A 25,299-nucleotide genomic window follows, 5' to 3' on the forward strand; every position below is an offset into this window, starting at 1 on the left:
ATCAGAATCTCTGAGGTGGGACCCACCCAGCAGTATTTTTAAAGCTCCCCAGGTAAGTCCAACGTGCAGGTAAGGGGAGAAGCACTCGCCTTTCTGGATCTTGAACCTCACCTGCTCCAGCTCCTCCTGCTAAAGATTCCCTTTCTAATTCTGCCCCCTTCACTGCTTGCCCACCCACTGCTCCTCCTGCCCTTTGGTGACCGCCCTGTATGTTCCTGAAGTCCCCCAGTGCAGCTCATTTGCTCTGTTTCTCTCACTCGGTTACTCGGTGATTACCCATCCCTCTCGCTTCTCAGCTCCCAGAGCCTGGGTGAGGCTGACACCCAGTAAAGGTTTGTAGGACACAACTGAATCCATCTAAATGAAATGCAGTGTTTTTAGGAGATGTTCTTTTACTTATTTTACACATGTCAATATACTCCTCTCCATGGGAATAATTGGTTTGAAAGGAACTGTGTGGCCAAAGCAATACTGTGATTAAGCAGCTTGCCAGTAAACTGCCTGTCAAATAGCTGGACTAAGAAACTGCACTTAAATGTGAAAACCCCCAAACGCCCAAGGAAAAACAAGATTATTCCTTGGTTTTGCCCTTGTACTGCAAGACAAGGAGATGAGATAGGTAGCAGTAGAGGTGATGGTGAAGTGCATGTGTTTGTGTATGCTCTTGTGTGTGTGCGCATGTCTAGCAAGCCAGGGTGTTGTGTGTGTGTGTGTGTGTGTGTGTGTGTGTCTATGGATTTGGGTCTGTTTCCTTGTGAATAAATGCACCCTTTTATTAAACACGCAGAGGGAATTTCAGACTCCCAAGTATTTTCCCCAAATCCTCAATATGTTCATTTCCCAGAAAGTAACAATCAATGCAAAAAGGACTGAAGAACATTTTGAATTTACATTTTATCCACCTGTGTATGTTTTATGAAATTCACTCACAAGGAAATAACTTACATGAGGCCTTACCTTGTTAGTTTGTCTAATTAGTATAAAAAGCCTTGAAAAGAATTTCCAGTTGGCATTATTACTACATTCAACTACCCCTTTGAGAGTGTTCTCTTATAATGCATAGAAATAGATTGTCTACCCACACGCAATTAGTTACAAAACAACTGGCATGTATAATCAGGAGCCAGTGTTCATGAATATAAAACATTTGTGTTGCTCAGAGGTGATTCTTTGTTAATAGTTGATTTTTGCAATTAATAACAGAGGGATTCTCCCTCTAAAAACTGTTTTCAGTGCAAACTTTATATGAAATCGTTGTGTGGGTGAAAACTCATGTTTTGTCTAACACCTTCTGATAAAACCTATAAAACACAGGCACAGGAACACACAGAAAATAGACTATGAGTTTCCATTAAGAAATGTTGTAAGCTTTTTGATGGGGGGGATGACCTGCGGAAGAATTGTGACTACCAAAAAGTTTCTGTGGCGAGTCACGTAAATTTGACTTCTTAGTAGACATAAAGTCTCATCAGAAATTTCTGTGCAAGAGGTTAAGGTGACACCTTGCTGATCAATACATATGGCCAAAGGCATGATGTGTTCCTTTAAATATCCTTGGATCTATTTGTCTTTCTTGCCCTAAACTTTGATTGGACCAAGAGCCTAGGGGGTAGGTGTGAGGACTACAGAAATGGCCTCAGTAGACTCCTAGCCATTATGCTCTCTTTTATGTCAACTAATTTCAGTGATTCTCTTAACTTTGGACACTGTAAAGATTATTTTGGTCTTTTTAAGTCCTGACAGGAAAGACAACTGCAAACACCATTTTGTCTGATTAACTAATGTATATGGCTGGGAATATTAAACAATTAAAATATCAAATATTAAACAAATAACTTTCTGGGGACATTTCGAGAGTGCTTCAACCACGTATAAGTAACTAATACAAAGTTTTCTGTGATATGAAGACAGTGCCTCTCAGACTGTAGTGTGCACCAGCACCACCTAGAGAGCTTGCTGACACACCAATTGCTGGGTCCCACCCCCGAGTCTCTGATTATGGAGGTCTGGGGTGGGGCCTGAGAATCTGAATTCCTAACAAGGTCCCTGGGGAGGCTGATGCTGATCCAGGGGCCACATATGAAGAACCACTGGTGTAGGAAACCATCAAGCACTACCGGACCTCCGAGGAGAGATTACTTCCAATTTGAAGGGATGAGAGGTAAATGGTGGTGATATGGTGTCCCAGTTGGGATTTGAGCCTGTGTACTTTATGGTCCAATTCATCAATTTCTGGGATAGTGTGTGGGAGGAGAGGGAGATGGAAAGGGTAAGAAATATCAAGAAGGGTTTGTTGGAAAAGGTTTTCTTAATTATCAGTGCAGAGAAAACGACTGAACACATATTGTTAATTTCCATGATAAGGTAACGAAACCAGATTAAAGGTAGTTTTTGTTTTTCTAAAGTCTGTGTCACCTACATTGTAACAAATCTCAAAATGAATCTCCCAGAATATGTGTGAATTTTAGGCATAGGGAAGATGACAAAAGAAGTTGTCCCATTGAAATAATGACTCTAATCACTGACAGTGCCCAGATAAGAATGTGTGAGCGGGGCGAACGGCCAATCCAGGAGGAAGGTACAGTACAGCATGATCCCTGATGGCATGGGGGGGAACGGCTGGGGGAGCCAAGGGCTCTGCACACACTTCAATTTTCCCTGCACCTGCCAGAACTCTCAACACCCACCACATCACCCTCCTCTCTTCATTATCATCACATCACATTTATCGAGCTTCCTCATGCGTGTGGCCCTGTCTTCTTCCATTCTCTCCTATTTTCTTCCTCACTTCTTTTTTCTTCTCAGCTTGCTCTCAGTCTACTGATTTTTCCCCTCAGGCTGCTGACTGTGAACAGTGTCCCCACCCACTCTATCAAGGATGTGCTCAGAAATGGCGTCCAATTGAAGATGCATTTTTTGTCATTCATAGGCAGGGAACATTCTTATTGGACAGAAGGAATTTATCATACAGTGAATTATACCCCAGGAATATTAAACAATAACCAAAAGGAATTTACAGATACCTGTATAAGGAATAAGGGAGAAAGAGAGACAAATACACACACACACACACACACACACACATGCACACACACGCACGCACACGCACACACACACTGTCACACACACACACTGTTCCTTCTCAATGGCTATGTGTTTACAACGTTCCCTTGGAGAAGAAAATGGGAATGTTTCGTGGAGGCTGGTGACACATGTACTAAAACATGCTTAAGGGAACCCTAACTAATCCAGCCTCTTATGAGCCTCTGCACCCACTTTACCTCGTCAAGACATCTCTCATACTGCTCCCTTTGATTTTCATTTTCCAAAGCCAATGCTGAATTCTCTGCCTGTAGAAGATACAAAAATAACACAAATAAATCAATGGAATGTTGTGTTATGTGACAACTTAGTCAATACAGTTACTAAATATATCTCCTTAGGATCTAAAACAATCTTTTAGAAGTACCTTTGACAAGTGTGCTCTAAGTACTATTATAAATATTGCAGGGATGACTTCTGTCTTATCAAGTTGCTCACAAAAATACACTGCATTTTAAAGAAATGCAAAACTTGATATTCTGAACAGGTAGAAATACAAATCATGGCTTGATGTGAGAGTGTTCCATAAAAAGATTACAATGTTTATTTCATTCTATGAAAATGTAAATGTAAGAAATGCCTTAATCCACTTCATTAGGATCTGTCACAGTCTCACAGCCTAATATTTGTTTAGGCCGTAGAAAAGAATCTCAGGTAAAGTCATGAAAGCATAATTCCCAATGTAAACTGAATGTGTTATTTTCATTATTAATCAATGACTTTTGAACATAAGATAATGAGAAATGTAAGACCTGAACTATACTTAAGCATCCCTCTCCCCACCCCTCTTTTTTAAATTACTGCTTCACGCTCCTCAGAGCCATGTGGGAATGTGAATGTTCAATATGGTTACTAGGTTAGTATGTGGAATGGTTAGGGGGAGGTGAAGTAATCAGTATAAGCATATTAGGTTTTAGAAGGAACATGAAATGGTGGCATAAGAACTCTCCTCTGTATCTGGTGACCTGGTTCCACTGTGGGCCTGCTGAATCCTGAGCTGTGCTTGTTAACCCTTCCCAGGTGGCCCACAATGGCCACATGCGCCCCACCCCCTCTCCACCCCCCAGCAAACTTGGCTCTACCTACCCCTGCACTTCAACACTGCTTGACATTTGGAAGTGGAGGTATGGAATCTAAGTCACTATTTTCAAAAGTATAGTGTGATTTTTAGGTAGTACATAGATCAACACTTTTCCTTTAGTTTCACCCTATCAGATTTTTAACTACTTAAAAATAATTTTAAACTAACAGTTTGCAAATATGATATAAAGAGCTCCCACATACCCTTCCCTCAGATTCATGAATTGTTAGCATTCTGCTATATTTGCTCTATCATTCTCCTTCCTTCTCATTTTTTTTCTATACTTTGAGAATAAGCTGTAGACATAATGCCCTTTATCCCTATGTACTTCCATTTATATTTCCAAACAACAAAGACATACATAACTTTTCCAAAACCACAATACAGTTGTCAATTTCTGGGAATGTAACGTTAATACAGTACCATGATCTGATCTGCAGTCTTTATTCCAATTTCATCAACTGTCCCAATAATGTCTTTACAGCAAATTTTTCCAGTTCACAATCGTATCCATGATCATGCATTGCATTCAACTGTCATTGCCATTCATCCAGCATCCTTTAATCTGGAACATTTCCTTTGTCTTTCACGCTATCCATGGCTATTCTTCACTTCCCCTCCTTTCCTTCCCGAGTAGCGGCCAGTCCCCTTAATTTGATTGTCCCTTAATTTGTGTTTGTCTGAAGCTTCCTCATACACATTTGGCGTGGACAGCACAGAAGTGATGCTGGGTCCTTCTCAGTGTGTCATATCAGTCACAGGATGTCCATGCATCCTGCTGCTGGACATGTTAAATTTCATCATTCGGTTAAGGTGCAGGGCTGCCAAATCTCTCCATTGTACAGTTATTATCTTTCCTTTTAGAATTAATAAATGATTTGTAAGGAGATACTTTGAGACTATGAAAATATCCTATTGCTCATCAAGCTTTCACCTACCTATTTTTAGCAATCATCAATGATTCTTGCCTGAATCAATGACTACCCTGATTGCAAATGGTGATTTCTAACTCCATTATTCTATTTACATTTATGAGTTTACAGTCTATGGTAAGGAAGTGCATTTCCTATTTATTTATAGTATGCATACATGGATTCTTAAAAGCCATTACTATAAGTATTAATTTTGATACTCCATTTGCCCCAGCTTTGGGCAGGTGAGCCTCTGTAGGCTGGCTTCCTATCTTTTTGACCCGTCTTTATCATTTTTAACTCTTTCTTTTTTGGCACAGGGAGATGTTCCAGGCCAATCTTGCTTTTTCCTCATCCCACCCATAAAATCAGCCATTTCTCCAAGGAATTTTACTTCTTTTTAGCTGGGGAATGCTATTTGGAAACCAAAATCTGGGTGGTAACATGTGCCAGTTGCTACCAAAAAGTCACTGCTTCTAGTCCCTTTCAGAGGAATGATTTCTCCCCCAGACACACACAAGCACATGTGCCCCAAGCCCCGCAGAATTTTTCCTTGCCTTCCTCTTTTCATATTCATATCTCCCTTTTTCTACAGTGAGAACATGGGCTCCCAACATCGTTGTATTTACTTGTTTGTTCAATCCTACAATGCACACAAAACTGTTACATTACAAAAGACAGTACAGTCAGTACTAAGAAGAGTTCATGGTTTGTTTTTTCTTCAGGATGAAGGTAACATAGGAAAAATAATGTGTTAAAAAGCTGATAGCTTGGTTTCCCTCCACCCAGCGCCTTCAGTGTAGTTATGCTATTCATTTGAAATTCAGTTCAGTTAATTTGTTTCTGATGGTATTCAAATTTAATTTCCTTCTTCTTGATTTCACTTTTTTTTGAATATATAAAACATTAACATGATTCCAAAAGTCAGAACTATACTAAAAGGTGCATACTTAGTGAGCTGTCCCTCTCCCTCCTACCCTTTCCCTGTCCACCTCTTCCAGGTTCTTTAATAGGGTCCGTTATCTCCTCTTTGGTCTTACTTTATTTGTTATTGTCTAGTTAAAAGTGAATCCTCTGACTTCCTCCTATTATACATGCAACAATCACGTTTTCTCCTTCCTCTCTTTGTTCCTACCATTTTTTAGTTGCATTCTTTCTACTTTACCAGTGCATATCATGTTCACATAGGCTTCTTCCACCCTTGCCCTTAGCCTTGTTTTAGCCTCTTTAATGAGTGATTGGGGGAGGCTGGTCTTATATTCTCTTATTTCTATAGTATTTTGAATTTTCCTCTCCCTTTTTCATTTCACACCCATGTATCCAAATGGCATCTCCCTTTTCTCTTCCTCTCCTTCTCCCCAGACATGTCGCTTCTCTGAGACAGCCACCTGGGCTCTGCACACTTTCAAGCCCTGCCCTATAGCCAGCAATGGAACTGCCACGTGTCCGACTGTGGTCAGTGTTGACTGCGCGGCATTGGGCTCGCTCATTCTGGGTGTGTTTCCTCGGCACCCCCCACTCCCACCTTCCCTGGCAACAGGCTTGCAGCAGGTGGGCTGTGGGTATGTGCCGTTTATTTTCCTTCCTACAGTGATTTGAAATTCGAGTGTTCTTTGGTTTCAATAATGCAGAATGAGTGGGTTATGTGTGGTTTTATTTGCATTTCCCAGTGATTTGAATGTTTTCTCTGGCAGATACATGACAAGTTTCTAATGTAGATCAGTTTGTTACTTTAATCACCAATGAAACATGGGTGAAGAGACTGAACCAGGAGGAGGCATAAAAGTTGAGGAAAACCGCTGGGAAAGTCAGGTGCTCTCACCATCTTGATCAAAGTCAGTTCATCTCAACCTAGTTATAGTTCAAGCTCAAGGACACAAACACCTATTTCTTCTTCAGGTTTCAGTTTTAATCCTTGCCCTTGACTTAGTTCCTCTGGGCCTGAGTTCCTGCTGTAGCAAGCCCCTAGCGTTCCAGTCGCTGAGGTGGGATCCTGCCACATTCTCTCAGTTCTCATGATGGACAGACCTCTGCTATACCACCCAATCCTTCTGTTCTCATGCTGATCGCCTGTCGGGATTTTTTAAAGTATTCATTATCCTTAGGCGGTTTCTTCTGTCCACTTCCCACCCAAACTAAACTTTAGGTTTTTCCTGACTTGTTGCTGTTTTCTTCAGGGATTGCTTTGTCCTGTCACACTGAATTTCATCTGTACCTACAGCTGGTGGAACCAATGAGGTCCCCCCCAGCCCAAGGGGGAGGGTAGGTGCCAGGTTCCAGTTCCATTCTGATGCACTTTACTGGGCAATGCCAGATTGTGTAACTTTTAGCAAGTCATTTAACCTTGCTGGGTTTACAGTTCCTCAGTTACTAAATGAAGAGAATGAACTAGTCAGTCTACAAAGTGACTTCCAGTTCAAATATTTGAATAACATGAATCACAGGGGAAACTGCTAGAATTCTGATTCTATAAAGTCACTGATTTCTTTGGAGAATTTTAGCTTTCGTGGGGTCTACTGGTTTTAGTAAAGCAATAGCACAAAGGATAATGGGAAGAGATAAAGGAGAAAATGGCAATGCCAGTTTATGTTGTTTTCACTTTAAATGTCTTGGGAAAAATGTGTAAGGAAATAAAGCTGAAAATGGGAATTTATATGAGATGTCTATATCTTGCTCTTACCTGTACTATCACGTTGCAATAACACTATGATCGATCCATTTAGATAATTACCATCATTATACCATTTGCATTACTTGTCTCACGTTTACTGCTCTGACAATCTATTACAGCCAAGCAAATTAAATACCTAAAGGGTGCTGGTGAAGACACAATAGTCACATTTATGGTTACTGTGTTCAGTTACAGAGACTGATGTAATTGATGTAATCCTGCATATCCCAGGGGACACAGGAGATATTAACAATTATGCCAGTGAAGTTAAAATAATCTTGAACTCATGATTTTCTTTAATCCATTTGCATTTATTAGAGATTCAGGATTAACCTGCTCCCAACATGAGAGAACGGGAAGAAAAACCCAAAAACACCCCCAAAACCTTCTTTTAATTAAATGTGATTTAAAGAAACAGTGAATATTTGTATAGCAGGGATGGGAAAGGATAAGGCAGAGCAGGAAAGCAAAGAGAAAATGTAGGTGTCACTACTAAGAATTATGGAAATTACAGTGCAGGTCTTTTCCACTCTAAATAACTATGTTATTAAATCAATATACCCAGAGGACACAATTACAGCATTCAAGTAAATGTAACAGTGGATCTGTGTGTCCAGCTTTGTCTTCCACAACAACTGAAAACTTTTGCTAGACTTAATCCCTGACTTAGAAGATTTCCTTGCTCAGTGTGGCTTCTCTGTGACTCCAAATTATGATCTGAATATGTTTCATCTCCAAAACCCTTAAAAGTTCTTATAAAATCAAAGAACATCATAGAGTAAACCCATATTGTTTTGATTTACTGTGGAAAAGGGGTTTGAATTAACATATATTTAAAAGGAACTATATTTCTTAGAGGTTCTGCTTAGTGAATAGATATGCTGGACAGAGCTTACAAATGATTGAACAAACTAATGCTTCTAAATTGCTGTTCTACACTAATTCTCTAAGTGCATATTATGTTTAAAATCTTTTTATACTATACCATAAATTTCCTTAATACATTTTTTTCCACGGACCAAAGGTAAAACAGTTCTACACAAAAATCTTCCCTCTGTATAAACCAACAGCTCTGCTGCAGACTTTTCCCTTCTTATAATCTGTCCCCACTCATCCATCTAAACTCATGTATTTGCTGTTGCTGCTGCATAGCACACACTATCTCCCGAGTCCCCACTCCTATTTATCTCACAGAGCTCCTGTCTCATTCCTGAGCTGTGCCTTTGGTTTTGCTGTTCTAGCATGGAGTGTGCTTCACTTTCCCATTGGCATTTCTAAATCCTACTCAGTTTTTGTGGTCTGGTTCAGATGTGGACCTACAAAACTTAAATGGGGGCACCTATTTAAATTTTTAAAAATTTGGACATACAAAAACATTGCAAAAACATCACAAAGCATTCCCCTATACCATATACTTAGATTCCCCAAAGTTTAACTTTTTACCACTCTTGCTTTATCGATTGTTTTATAACTATCTACACTTAGAGATAATTTTTAAAAAAACACTTGAGAGCAAGATGCAGACATGATACCCCCTTACCTTTTAGTACTCTGGTGTGTATTTTCTAAAAATACATATTCTACATAGCCACTGCATAGTTATCATATTCAGGAAATCAATATTGATACAATACTTAATCTACTATACAGACCTTGTTCAAATTTGACCAGTTGTCCCTCTAGTGTCCTTATCCAGTCCAGGATCCAATCAAGGTTCCCAGTTTTCCCTTGTCACATGGAACAGTTCCTTAGTCTTTGTCTTTCATGATCCTGACACTTCTCAAGAATATAGGCCAGTTATTCTGTAGATTGTCCTTCAACATGAATCTGTTTGATGTTTTTTCATAGTTAAAGTATTTGTGGCCAGACGATCACAGCAATGATACTGTGTCAGTGCAGTGTATCAGGAGGCACATGATACCAATTTATCCCTTACTAGTGTGTTAAATTTGATCACATGGTTAAGGTGGTATCTGTGAGATTCCACTACTATGTAGTTATTTATTGCCTTTGTAGTCAATAAGTATTTCAAGGAAAGATACTTCAAGACTATGTAAATATACCGATTCCTTGAGACTGCAAATATATACACTTTGGTACATTCATTTTAGCATCTGTTGATAATTTTTTGCGAACAACAATTACCGGGGTGGCTGCCAAACAGTGATTTTTAAACTCCACTTCCTACATTTACTAGTTTTAACCATATTCTAAAGAGGGGCCACACATTTTAATACTTTATAATGCCTTCAATTGAGGTTAATAATTTCATGAGTACTATTAGTTTTCCCCAACTAGACTGTAAGCCCTTTGAAACAGGGATCATGCTTTATATGCCTCTTTTCAAAGGAGTGAGATTTAAATTAGTGTATTTTACTATAGTTATGGGTGGAAACAAACTCATTTTGATATTCAGATTAACTTAATATTGATGAGTTTCTTGGAATAATATGTAAGGCATTTTTACTTATGTCTTCTTAGTGGTGGTCATACATGTGGATACATACTGATGTTATCTCTTTTTATATAATACCTTATAGACAAATGAGAAATTAATAAACAAGTGATAATCAAATTTTACTCTTTGTAAATGTCAATATTAATTTATTATTATGATTTCTTCAGTTTCCAAACATAAAACCACTATATTGGTCAGTATGGGAGGCTGACTTTTTGCTCCATGCTTAAAAATGTGAACTGTACTTATTAATAGAATAGTCATAGTGGTAGATTAAAGATGGCTGCAAGTGCTTTGTGACTTATCTCTTTTAACCTGGGCTCACCTTATTGACCTGCTTGACCAATAGAACATGGCCAAAGTGTCATGAGCTTTTCAGCTTCTACCTGGGCCTCTCAGAACCCTAGCTCGTGGAGTCCTGCGCTGCCATGTAAGAAGTCTGGAGTTTTTGAGGTGGTGGAAAGCCCAAACTACACGAAGCGACCCTGGAGGATGAGATGTTTTGTGGAGACAGTCAGGCCAGGGAGCACTGGAATGCCAGATGCAGGAGAAAAGTAGCTGTCTTGGAAGTGGATCCTCTAGCCCTAATCCATGTGACACCACATGGATTAGAGATGAGCGATCCAGCTATGTTCTTCCCGAATTTCCAACCCACAAAATTGAGAGAAAAATAACATGGTGTTTTAAGCCTTAAAGTTTTAGGGTAGTTGGTTACATGGCAATACATAATCTGAACAGCCATATTTAGGAGATGAGCTAGAACATCAATTCTTTTATGCATGCATTCAATTACTGATCTTTCACTGTACTCCAGGAGCTATGTTAGTTAGGGGGTAAACAAAAATGTATAAAGCATAGGGGCAACTACCACAATGAATAAAATAGTCTAATAGAGAAAACAAAGCAATTTCTCACATCGAAACCTACAATGCAATAGGATCACAGCAAAAAAAAAAAAAATCAACTAACTTTGGGTGAGGTAGGAAAGATATTCCATGGGGTGGTGACCTTTGACTCAGCCTATTCAACAGGCATACAAAACAACAACGAAAGAACTCAATGGAATAAATGAAAATAATATTATAGCTTTGAAAAAACATGAAGTAAATAACATCTGACTTGTATTAGCTGTCAGAAGTTAATATCTAACCAGGCTAGAATCTTGGGTATAAATATTGTCAAGTTATTATGAAAGTGAATAATGTTAGACACCAGCTAATACCCACTGCAGAGGTTCAACAATGATGAAAAAGAACTGATAATGTACAAATAAAATTGGTAGAAATTGAACAGTGGTAGAGTCGTTTGGAGGAAAAAAGGTGGAAAGAAGGGGATGTCCTCTGAAGGGAAAAAGAAAGAGAAGAAACAGTCCAATGCACAGTAGTTAAAAAGGCTGTGTCCCTGTGGCTCTTCCAACTGCAACAGCTGGTCTTTTTCAAAATGACATCTTCCAAGCTTGCTGAAAAGCCTTCAATTCAGCAAAGGCAGTGAGGTCAGAATAAAGTCAGGAAAAAGGTATTTCTCTAAAAATCATTGCTTGGCCCCGGAGGTGGAAAAATGTGCTTTATGATTGCCACTGTAAATCACAGTCCTGTAGCACTTTACTGAAATAACATACTTGACAATGGTAGTGCCATCCCAACAACGTCAGTCTGTGGGCCAAGGAACTTTAGATTCAACTTTCGAAGCAAAATGAAGAGATCCCTCAAATATCCCCAATTACACTGTAGTCCATTCTATTTTGAAAGCTGTCTAAAAACATCATAATAACCAAAGCGCCTTGGAGGTGGCTAAGTGTGCTCTAAGTGAGCATGCCATCCAAGTGAGCTGAAGACAAATGACATTAAAAACTGGACCTGGATATTGAATCTTCTTCCTTTTATGATCAATCATTCAAACTTACAGTGTTTTTGGATCATTTATCTTCTCAACTCTGATTGCTGTAGTGGCTGTGCACCGATGGTAGTTAGCTAAAGGGTGCTCTGCATTGACTGTATTTAGGAGCTCCAAACTCCATACCCAGGCAATGTCTAGGGCTGCTGGACATCTTAGAGGCAAATTTTGTTATCCTAGAAAATTTCAGTGCATAGTTATAAGCTCTGTCCATCACAGAAATAAATAAGTGTTCCCACACATGCACAGGCACACCCTCACAATGTCCTTGCTCTTGTGTTCCACAAACATTAAAGATGCCCATTAGGTCCAAGATCAGTACAAGGCACTGGGCACATAAATTCAAATAAAACAATAAAATTGTCTTTGTCTCAACGAGTTCAGGATCCATGCAATGAGAACATGTTATGCAGGACTTATTCACAAGATCATTATTTAAGAGTTGAATAGAAAACACTTCATAATGCAACCTCTGTGGACCTCTAGAATTTAAAAGCTCAAATGGGACTTTACACCAGCAGTGTGCATCTGAAGTGGTGGGCTGGCAGATCACAGTGTTGGACTGCCCCCAGTGTTTGGATTCAGTGTGCTTAGGTCAGGGCCTGAGAATTTGTATCTCTAATAAGTTCTCAAGGAATGCTGCTGCTGCTTCTGCTGGCCTAGGATGTGTGGTGTGGCCACACTTGAGAACCAGCATTCAAGATGAATCAACTTCAGAATCAAGGTGCTACCAACCCTTCTTCCCTCGTGCTGTCATCTCCTATGAACTGCTCAGGAATCTCTTACTGCTTTTCTGGAAATGGGGGTGGTCAATATACAATTTTGTCCTTTTCTTTCCCTTATTTTGTTTCTGAGTTTGCCCCTCTCTCCCCTACATCAGTGATTCTTACTGGGGAAAACAGCCTGAGAGGATATATCAGTGTGTGTGCACACACATATGTCTGTGTGTGTCTGTGTGTGTGTGAGTGAGTGTGTGTGTGAACAGAAAAAAATGTTTGAGGTTTGGCAAAATATTATTTGATATTGCATTATACCTGTAAAATAATAAAAGGTAACACTTTCATGATACAAACTAAAAAGTAAGAGTGATAATTTTCTAGCCTACAGGAATCAATACACAGGAAGGAAATCCCGGTGGGGAGTTGGCAGGTGGTGGGAGTGGTAAGAAGGATCATATTCCTGGGAGGAAAATATGAGAATCTGATGGGAGGCAATAGTGTGTTTATTAAATTTCCTTTTTATTTTCACAATGGAAAGAGGCCTGGCCTTTGCAGTCGAGTAGACATTTATTTGAATCCTGGTACTGCTTCTCGCCTGCCATTACCTCAGGCAAGTCACTTGGCCTCCTTGAATCGGTTTCCTCCTTGGGAAGTGAAAGTGATAATAAATACCTGTCACTGGGGCTGAATGAGATGACCAACGTAAATGTCATCTATCAGCCATATGAGAACATACAATAAATTATTAAGTATAGATGCCTAGCACTACTAAACACCACTAGAATTAATTTTTCCTATCTAGCTGTAATTTTGTATCCATTAACCAACCTCCCTCTCTCCCTCCCCTCTCCTCTTCCCAGACTCTAGTAACCACAATTCTATTCTCTACAATTCTACTCTCTACTTCTAAACATTCAACTTATTTTTTTTAGCTGTCACATGAGTGAGAACATGTGGTATTTATCTTTCTGTGCCTGTAAATGTTCTTATCACAAAGACATGATAGTTTTGTGATGATGAATATGCTAATTACCCTGATTTGATCATCATATACTGCATACATGTGTTGAAATATAACTCTGTATCCCATAAATATGTACAATCAATATGTTTCAATTAAAAAATAAATTCTTTTAAAAAATAAATAAAATAAAATAAAACATCATCTAGCACAGAGTCTGGCCCGTTGTAAGACTGGGTAAATATTTCCTTCCATGCTTTGTAAAACAACTCCCATTTGAAACCTGGGCAGCTCATAGGCTTTAGCAGGGAGAGGTGGTGTCAGCCAGAGCAGAATTTGTCCCTGTTGACTGGGGAGATTTCAGCCAATAGAGGTATAACCTGGGCCCTTGGGACTGGGCGCTTTTAAGCCACCTCACATATAGATTAGTTTTAGGCAATGCTCCCTTCATCTGCAGTCTTCTTTGTCTGTCCCTTTCCTCTCATTTCTCCCTCACCTCCTGACTCCCACTTCCACATGCCTATTTATCAACTCTCCCTACAGAAAAACTTGCTCTCAAACAAGGTACTCATAACTTCATTCCCATTCAGATTCAAACGAGTGATAAAGCACTAAGAGGATTTATGTGAAGAGAAGGTTGAGCAAATCTTTAATTACAGCATTTTAGGTGATAGAAAGTGGGCACGTTTACAAGGTTGGGGGGATGGTCTGGGACAGACTAAGCACTTCATTTTTCCTTGAAATTGTACCTTTTTTTATAAGGCATAGAAGGACTTGCTCACGATAATCTATTGTGTCTTAGGGCAGCTAAAAGAACAATGTAAAACTTACAGTTTTTCCCCATTGTATGCATCAAATAGTCCCTTATCTGATATGTGGATGCCACCGAGCCAGGTGCCTGCCCTCGTACTCCCGCAGCACCCTGTACACCCTTAGTCACAGCGCCCACCATGCAGCCCTGCAGGGTGGTTATACTCGCCCTCTTTTCTCCCTGATGGCAGACACCCTTGGTTGTCTCCCCCACACCCTGTGCTGTGCCTGAAACACAGAAAGGACCCGGTGTAGCTGTAACTCTGACCCTTTCCATACACAATCCTTGCATCCAAAGTATGCAGACTGCAACTACTGCTTAGAAAAATAAAAATTGGTTTAGGGAGATGAACACTTCTGTTTTATGCTTCTGTGTTTCTGTTTCTTGTTTCTACTCAAACTTACATTGCAAGCCCTTGCCACTTGCAAAGGCCATGGGTCTGACATATCGGCAGATCACCACAGTTGCTGATACTATTCCCTACCACCCCCCATGCTATAAGTAACTGAAAAGTCTAAGTAAACCCTTTGGACTGACGTGGAGTGGAAAATGAAGCCCTGGTGAGATGCAGACCCAGCACAGTCACCGGCACACCAACCTAAAGAGAGGAGCTTGCACACACCAGCCTGCCAGCTGTCTGGGCTCCCATCCTTGCCTCAGCAAAACCAAACTCCTTGCCAGCAGGGTGCTGGCAAATGCTCACCAACCAGCCTTTTGAGATAAGAGTCATGCTTTGTAATCTTTGCCGGTTTCCATGGTGTAAATACTCCCACCATGAATGATTTCAAGCTACCAAATGCAGAGCTGAGAAGAGACACACAGGAGCTCATCAACATGCGATATTCCCAGCCTACTCAATATGGAGCTCGTATAAGAGAAAAATGCTGTCAAACAATTAGGCAGTGATGAGTTCTGAGTATATACTGCCTTTTTCTTTAATATAACTTATTTAAATGTAAATTTACATGATTTAATTAATAATGATTCCTGAATTTAATGACTGGCTCATAAAATTCTTGAAAAAGTAACAACCACTGTCAAAAGCCAGTATGAGCTGGCTTCAGTACACCTTTGCTCCCACCTGTCATAGAGCTGGGAACAGCTCTCGAATGGTGTAAATACACACTTATGTCTGCCGATACAAAGGATCTGCTGTATTCTGCTGGAAGTTCATCCAAGAATTTCCCTGTCCCCATGGTGACCATGAGGCCTCAACTAGGATGCCATTCCCAGCTCTGCCCTCTTCTAATGTCTGTGGGAGTTCCCTATGGCTCCCGTTTACACAATTTGGTTTTGGAAATTCAAAGATAAAGCTCCATAAAGCTGCTAGTACACATACTTCCTCCCCTGTTAATAAGGTTGCTTCCTCTGTCTGCACATGCTAAGGAAGACTGACCTGACCATCCCTTTCCCACCATCCTTGTACCACCTAGAAGAGGAAAATTGATCTATTTGGCCTGCAACCAAATATGCTTGGCAGTTAGATTTGTATCAATGCAGGGAAGAGAAGCTTTGTATGTTTGACAGTGTGTGTTTTTAAAGATCGATACAAACATTTCATTATGCCAAACATTTAGTGGTAATGTCAAATTATTCTTGTTAAAATTAAAAACCTCAGCAATCTTCAACATTACCTATTTGAGCTCAAGATGTAACAAGTGTTTTCTAATTATGACAGAAGCCAAAACTTCAGGTACTCTAAGGTTATTTGTAAAAAAAAACAATACCTTCAAATATATTTTATCCCCAAGATGTGCTTTCAGAGATATCAATTCTATGACTTTTAAACTAGAGGGAACCAGAGTGAATTTTGCGGTTTCAGAAGTCTCATAGAGAAATTTCACAGAACTGAGAAATGTGAAAGGATCCGATCACTTGGTTGAGTAGACAATATTTATGGCATGAATCACCAGGCATTTACAAGTACACAAAATCTGTTGATTGATGTGCAGAATATTAATTAATATATTGACCCTATTACCTCATTTAATCGAAGGCTCCTAGACCCTATGGAATAGTGTTAACTCCCTTTTATAAATGAAAAAATTAAAAAAAGCTCTTTATCAATATAAATCCTTTATGTTATAGGGATATTCCCTTCATATACATAGTCCTTATTCCTTAAGACTCTGAACATAAATAGCATGAGAAAAGAGTAAGAGACCAAGGTATTTGTCCACTTCCTACCAAGAAGCAGTAATTCAGATGCAGGGGGATGGGAAGACTATTCTAGGATTCCTCCAGGAATAGGAATTCTTGACCTCTGAACTATATGGGGAATAAAAGAAAAGAGAGCAAGAAAGAGAGGAGAGACATTTGTGTTCAAAGAATCAGTTCACCCAAAACAAGAAGTCACTTAAAAACACAAATTAAAAATACAAAGATATATACCATTACACATCCATCACATTGGGGGCAAATGAAAAAAACTATATGGCAAGGATCGGTGATCACGTGGAATAAGAAAAGCCATAATACGCCACTGGTGGGAGTGTAAATTTAAGACACTCATTTTAGGACAGTTTGGCTTCACCTACTCACAGCTTCTGACTCAGCAATGCCATTTCTAGTACATCCATTATAGATATCTACAAAAACAGATACCAGGGTGGCTGTACAAAAATGTCCATAACAGCTTTTTCTTACTAGCCCACACATGGAAATAATCCAAATGAAGATTCACAGTGCAATGGATAATTTTTGGTAAATTTATATCCTGGAATACTATATAAACAGTGAAAGAGACCACATGTATAACATGGGTAAATCTTAAAATGGTAACATTGAGTGAAAGAAGCAGGACATATATTTTAAAAAATATACACACACATAAAATCTCCCAACATGATTCCACATACGAAGTCCAAATACTGGAAAAATTAAATTATATTGTTTAGAGATGTATACATAGGAAGCAAAACTAGTTTTTCAAAAAAAGCAAAGAAATGATTATTATAGAAGTCATTAATTATTACCTCCAGTGGGGAGAAAGGAAGCTTTGATAAGAGAGGAGCTCTTGGGGAATTCCAGGCTGCTAAGAAGCCATGTTTCATTTGCTGACCTGGTAGCAGTTACTCGATTTTTTTTTCCTTTATAATTTTTTAGCTGTAAATATACATTTTAAGCACTTTTCTGTAAACATATTTCACACACACATAAACTAATATGTAATAGAAAACTAGGCAGGGCCTGAGGGAAAATTCTGGAAGGGTTGCAGTGTACTGGGGCAGCCCAGTAACACTGTAACAGGGTCAGTGAGTGGACAACAGGCAAGACTAGTTAGGGACAAGGACAGAGAGATGGAAGGAGCCAGATGCTTAGGGGAAGGGACATGACCAAATGTGTATTTTAAGGAACTAACCCTGGTACTGGCGACAGAGAGGGACTGAGGGGGAAGATGGAGAGATGAGAAACAAGATTGCAGCAGTCCTGTCAAGGATGACCTACTCCTGAAATAAAGCAGGACATAGAGAGAGAGAGACACACAGTGGAGACAGAATTCAGAACAGACTCATCCGCTCATAAGCAGCACCTAGATGAGAAGAGCTGAGAACCAAGACGACGTGAAGGTTTATATTCTAGGTCTCTGAGAGGGTGATAAGGTCTTTAATAGAAATGAGGAACAAAGTGAGATAAAGTGCTATGGAAGATTTATAGGAAAAAAGCCTATTGCTTTGCCATGTAATGACTTTTCTCCCTCTCCTACACAGAAAACTACAATGAATACACAACTCCAGCTCTTAAGTAAGCCACGCCAGCAGTTACGTTGACCCGGCCCTTTCTTCCCATTGTTTGCATGATTTCATGAAATTCTTTTGTTCAGGGATGTTGACAGCTCAATTCTAACTCTCCCTTTTCCTTTCAGTGAAGAATATTGTCCCTTTGTTTAGGAATTCACAAGAAAAATGGGATTAAGCTTTAGAGAGACTGTGATTTAACGTATCAGGCATAATCTATGGCCTTTCCACTCAGGACAACTGCCCGTGCAGTTGCAGAGCAGATGGACAGTCGTGGGTCAACAGGAGGCTGCCCTCTGTCCCAGTCCCCACCTTCATCTGCGTCCAATGTGAGCGAGCAACAGCAGCTCTGGAGCCCTGAACACGTGGAGCTTTCTATCTTGTGCAAGGATGGAGCGCAAGAGAGGCAATGTCATGTCTAAGTAGGATTTAGTTTGGGCGTTTCCTTTAGCTAAAACTGTAAGGGCACAGGAAACCCTTTGACTTGTTTCTGTCATTCGGTGTCCCGAAATTTCCTTACTGTGGTTAAAAAATCTAATTAAGATCTGGCCGTGAGAAAGGAGTTACCCTCGATTTGTGGCAGTTCTCACAATAATCAGTCTTTGAGGAAATAATTATTAGTTCAGTTTCATATATATGAAACAGAGTAACATCTGGAAGACATCTAGCCAGGAGTTGGAAAGGTAGGTCTAGTTTAAGACACGAGAAGGGCCACAGTCATTGCTGTAGCTGTGACAGACCTGAGCACAGGAGCTACGGGAAACGATGACGATGACAACAGTTAACAAATAGATGGTGACTGTGCGCTACTCTCTGCGCTCAGCACTTAGCAGACATCGTCTCATGCAATTCTTTCAGCAACGCTACGGAGGTGGTGACTGTTGTTATACCCACTCTGCAGATGATCCATCGGAGGCAGAGCAGTTCCATGGCTTCCTTCAGGCCACATGGACCAAACTGAATCAGAAGTACTCTCAACACTCCAGTAAACTTCTTAGTCTCTTGAACATCCAATTGCTTTGCTATACTGCAATTATGTTAAAATAAATCCCCTTTCAGAAACCGGATTCTGTTTGCAAGTCCAGGAGCTGAAGAGGAGTAGGTGATGCTCTGCTTCTCTGCGGTGGGCTGGCAAGCAGCGCAATTTGCTTTGAAAACCACGAGGAAAGAGGAGAGCTAACACATTCCTCTAGTTCTAGCTTTTAAAATCTCCTAGGCTGCTTTGAGTGGGTGAAATGGGGCAGATATTTTTAAGTGGTTGGGACCCTGAGATGATAAGGGTTGAGGGGAACTGAAACGTAATTCCGTACTGAGGGCTGGATAAAAGAAGAGGAAACACCTTAGTGTATGGCTTTGCAATAAAAGACATGTAGGTAGGGAAGTTGGAGGCCACCAATTTTATTAAAAGATTTTTCTGTTTGAATTACACATCATTTTACCAGAGTAATATCGAGTCATTGTGCACAACATGTACTTACCCAGTGACGCTATTAAAGAGGTAATTTATACCTAGATGGCATCTCATAGAGATATTTAAAGCATAAGAATAGTGTGATTTCAAGAAACCTGTCTTTTTAGTTGTAGTTTGGTGGAAAAAAAAAAAACAAAAAAAACCCCCAAAAACATTTTCCAGCAGCATGATGTGGCAGAGAGAACAGCCAGGAACACATGGTTTCAAGCTTTGGCATTTACTTACTGTATGACATTGATCAAGTCACTTAAATTCTGTTGGATTTTTTTTTTTCCTTCAAAATCTTACTGTAGCACATCTCCAAAGTCTTTTCCAGCTATGAAATCCCAGATTTATATGAATTTATGTAGTAATTATCCCAAGATAAATAATCATGGAGTCACCAATTCTTAGGAGGGATGACAAAGAGGATCATATTTTAACTTCCTTCACAGTATAACAATCTCTTTTAAAATTCTGAACATCTATGGTGCTCACTTGTTCCCTTCTTTGAGTCCAGGAGAGTCAGCCAACTTCTACTAGAACCCACAGAGCCTCGCTGGCCTCATTTCTCTGAGCCACACTTTGATGCAATCTGTTGAGCAGAGAGCAGCATAACCAAAACAGAATGATGTCTCATTAAGGCAAACATGGATGAAATGTTGGGCTGAAAACAGCATAGCTTACTTCCATGTCTCCACAGATAGCTAAGAAAACAACACCTTGTTGAGTTGCTTGGAACAAATGGTATACAAAGAAACCTTCTATACAGTGAGAGTGTGTGCACGCAGTATCTGTGTGTTTAACACATCTATACATACTTACAAACCGGGGTTTCTCAGCCTCAGCAGTTTTAATATTTTAGGTCAAATAATTCTTTATCGTCGGCGGGTGCTGTGCTGTGCATTGTAGAATGTTTAGCAGCATCCCTGGCCTCTACCCACAAAACGAGTGGTCTTCAAAGAGTTCATGGAAAGATTCATATTATCTTTCAATTCCATTTTTCCATGAACTTTTTGAAGTACCCTTGTATACCAGGAGCACCCCCATCACCCACTTCTGATACAAAAGATATCTCTAGACATTGCCAAATGTCCTCTGGGAGGGATACACATACACACATACCCATGTACATATACATGCATATATGTCAATGACATCAGATCTATATTGCATGGCATTTTCAACCTCATGAATAAAATTCTAAATTTATAGTTAATTAGAAGAGATTAGGATATCAAGTCCAACCACATAATTTTATAGATGAAGAAAACTGCAACCCAGAGAAATAAATGATGACTATGCCCCCAGCCATTGTCATTTATCTTCTGTTATCAGATACAAGAATACCAGAGATGGAAGAAAGAGATCTCAACTTCATCAAGTCCAGTCTGTGTTTTACAGACAGGAAACCTAGATCTCTACCTTTTGCTTTTCTGCCCTCCTACCCAATCACTAATTGTTTGGGTCACATGCTCCGACAGGGTGGGTTTTAAATGAATCTGAATTTTATCCTTTAAGATGGTAGAATTTGTGCCCAATTATTGGAAAAGACAACCTTCACAGAGCATGCCCCCCTTTGATCAAGTATGTGGCATCAGGTTTAGATAGCTCCAGGCTCAGGCCTCACACTTGCTGGGTTCCACTTACATCCCATGGCAGCAAGAACACAACTATCTAATCAACTGGTCTGAAGTGAACATCATCTCAAAAACATGACTGAGTTCATGCCACCGTAATTAATCAGATGACTGCTCTAGAGTGATGGTGGTTAGTACCTCACAAACTTGCAACTGTCTTTTTAACTCAAGGAAGCACTGCTCACGTTAAGGTTGAACTCTACTTTCAGAAGCTGAGTCCCACATTTGGAGGCTAATTAGCAAAATAATACCCACAATGCAATCCTGCTTAAATGTTTCACCTCTAGGTGGAAATCCATTAAGTAAACAATGTGCTAAATGAAATAAGATTGTGTTAGTAGAATACATTTGCCATGGAAAAATCCTAGAATTACAGTCTTCTAAAAGTGAAGCTTTTGGGGACCATCAAGACAAGACTATATAAGGAATTTCTTCAAAAGAGCAAAGAATAGAGCTGCTCTGTACATTAATTGCATGCAAATATACATAAGGAGTTTAAAAGTGGCTGGTTGCAATTTGCAAATGCTGTACAGAGTTTTCGGTCATAAAGATGTTACATCATCTTCATATGTTTGAGAGCACAGATAAGACTTAGTCCAACTTCTAGTTGACATGCATTTTGCCTTTGAAAACTAAAGGTTCTTATTTTCTATTAGTTTTTGAGCTATTAGTTTCACAGCATTTGAAGGCTCCTGAATTTCTGAGCATATTGGTTTTTTCACTTATCAACATTCATATACAGAAGCAATTATTATTTTGAATCATAAAGATAATAAACCTGATTTTAAAGCACCAAGGTAAAAAGAAATCTGTATTTAATCTGTATTTGTTTGTATTGGAATGAAGTATGCTTAAATCTGAAAAAGTCAATTATTATTCAAAGAGCAATCACAATATAGTTTAAAAACGAGCAATCCAAGAGAGCAGAAGGTATAAAGGAGGCATTTATCAGACACAGAGGAAATAGGGAAAGAGGGTTTATAGGTGAGATGTCCAGTTAGAACTCAACTAGCAATGCAAATCTTACTGATAAAGGTCAAGGGGAACAGAGTTATGACAGTGAACTTTAAAAACACTGACAGGAAACAAGAATATTAGTTTCCATGTGCGTTGCCTTGCTATTCACATAAAAACATTAGTCCCTTCATAGAAAGGTTTATTGATTTACACAGACACTCATTTGTCACATCTTGTAGAGTACATTAAAAGCTGCCCAAGTACTTCAAATGTACTCAGCAAATGTGCCTTCTCACCTGTTTGCAGCCTGGGATCTTGGCTATGACAATTTTCAATGTGAAATGCTTGATTTTAGCGAAAGTCAGCAACTTCACAAAGGTGTAGCGTTAGGACCCCTTCCTGATTTCTCAGTGAGAAGTTGCTCTCATGACTGTTGGACCCTGATGGGGAACTGATCACATGAAGGGAACTTAACATATTAGATGCAGCAGAGTTCTCAAAAGAGGAACAACACACAGTCTTCCTCTCTCTTATATCCACAACATTTCTGGACTCCCCACGTAGTTTGTCACTTCCACCTAGACATGACTGCTATGTGCCTGGCCCAGTATTACATATGGGAGGCAATACCGAGTAACAGATAGGAGAGGTGGCTCTGGAATCTACTGAGGTAGGTGTGAATTCTGGTTCCACAATTTATCAGCGTTCTCATGCTGGGTAAGTCACTTGCCCTTTTTACCACTCAGTTTTCTAATCTGTAAAATGGGGGTAAAACAATACCTGGATCACAGGTTGTGAGGGTCAAATGGGAAAACACATGGAGAGCACCTGAAGAAGCAGCCTAGTTCAAGGAGATGCTCCATTGCAGAGCTGTAGCCACTGCCACATGTGACTATTTATAGATTAGTTACAATTAACTAAAACTAAAAATTCAGTTTCTCAGTCACACCACCCACATTTCAAATGCTCAACAGCCATGTTTGGTTAAATGGCTACCATATTAGACAGCACAGAGAACATTTCCAATGCTGCAGAAAGTTCTCTATTGGATAGCACTATTCTAGAGGTTGACACATATTTTTAAAATTTTCTAACTATTTCTTTATAAGCATTATCATTTAATCTGAAACATAGGTCCATGTTTGATAGTCACTGAAAATTAATGTGCTGAGAAATATATGTTGACAGACCTCAACTTATTATAATTTTATTACATTGTTTTGGTCCAAATAAGGTTTTCATCTTTATCTCAATTTATCCTCACAAATCCCTGTGCGGTAAATACATTAGACATCTGTCATCTCCATCACACGAAGAGTGGAAATAGATATATGTAGAGTATTTATGTTTATATTAGCAAACATTACCTACCCTTTGGAGGTCTTTGAGAAAAAGAAATAAATTAGGTAAGGAAGACTACTGAGGATAAATAAAGTTATATTTCCTGCCTTAAAATTTATAAGAGTTTATTGGGAAAAACCTAGAAAACACACCAAAGTATAAAAAAAAAGGAAAAACTGCTCAAAATTACACAACCCATAGATAACCACCACTGCCCATTACGGTGCCACTTTCTAGGGATATAAAATACATATATTGCATATTAGAATTCATTTATTGGATGATAGAGTGGATATTTTCCCACACCATTAAAAATTATTTGATGATATATTTAATGAATGCATAAGATTTTAGTATAAAGATATACTACATATTACTTAACTATTTCTCACTTTTGCTGTTAAAAATAATGCTGCAAAAACTCTACTTACACATAATTCTCATTTTAAATCATGCAGTATTTTTGGAAATGAAGCCTTGCAATTAGAATTACTGGGTCAAAGCCCAAGAACTTTCTCCAGAGATTTCTGATACATATTACTACTTTGTCTTCTGGACAGGCTGTATCGATTTCCACCCCCTCAGGAGCACATGTGAGCGACACTGCCCTTCTCCAGCACTGATTAGTTCCATTTAAACATTTTGCCGATTTTGTACACAAAACATCCTCTTTTGTTATTTCACTTTTTATTTCCTTGATTGCATGTGAGGCTAAATTTTTTCCTAGTATTTGTTAGCTAATGGTACTTGTCTATTCTGTGATTTATCTTTTCATATCCTTGGGTCCATCTTCCTGTCTCATGTTTCTCTTATGAATTTATATTAAATCTTTACATACTGAGGATAGAAAAAATGTTTTAGTTCCGATATATTTTCTGTTTTTAATTTTGTTTGTGATATTTTTATGTTCATAACTTTTAAATGTTTATAAACCCAAATCAATCTTCTTTTTCCTCTGATTTCCTTCATTGATGTTATAATCAGAAAGTCTGAGAGTCCTTTTCCTTCCAGAAGGCAATTAAATAGTCACTTTATTTTCCTCAAGTTTAACAGTATTTCAATTCTCTTTTTTGTGCATTTACCTCTTTAGTACACATGGGATTTACATTATGTTAGGCTGTCAGGTAAGCATCTTATCTTCTCCCCAAAGAGTAGTGTAATTGTCCCAGAACATTTCCAGAATCAGTTTTGTTTCCTTGTTGATATATGATATCTCATTTAGAACTATCAAACTTTTAAATATGGTAAGACTTACGGCAGGATAACTTATTCTATTTTATGGATCTAACTGACCTAAAACCGATAACCACACTGATTTAATTACTGCAAGTTCACAGCATTTTAATGTATGATAGAACAAGCCATCATTTGTTATTCCTCTTTTTTTCCCAAACTTTTCTTGGCTTATTTTTTCCTATACGATCTATGGAACCCTAAAGTCCTCCCCATAGCCCTCCCCAATCCAGTTTTTTTTTTTCTTGAACAAATTTAATTCAACATTTAAATTATTTTGGAAACAAATATCAGCTTTACATTATTTGTTTTTCCTATCCAAGAGTATGGTATG

General features: G+C 39.0%; 1 protein-coding gene across 1 annotated transcript in view; it reads right to left on the reverse strand.

The window, feature by feature from the left end:
* NCKAP5 (NCK associated protein 5) overlaps positions 1-25,299 on the reverse strand; it is a 787,163-nt gene that overhangs the window by 149,500 nt on the left and 612,364 nt on the right. The window contains exon 8 of the mRNA XM_063085140.1: positions 3,282-3,350. Coding sequence (XP_062941210.1) covers positions 3,282-3,350 — 69 coding nt within the window. The remainder of the gene's footprint in view (positions 1-3,281; positions 3,351-25,299) is intronic.

This window comes from Cynocephalus volans, chromosome 1, assembly GCF_027409185.1.
Source record: "Cynocephalus volans isolate mCynVol1 chromosome 1, mCynVol1.pri, whole genome shotgun sequence".
NCBI lineage: Eukaryota > Metazoa > Chordata > Mammalia > Dermoptera > Cynocephalidae > Cynocephalus > Cynocephalus volans.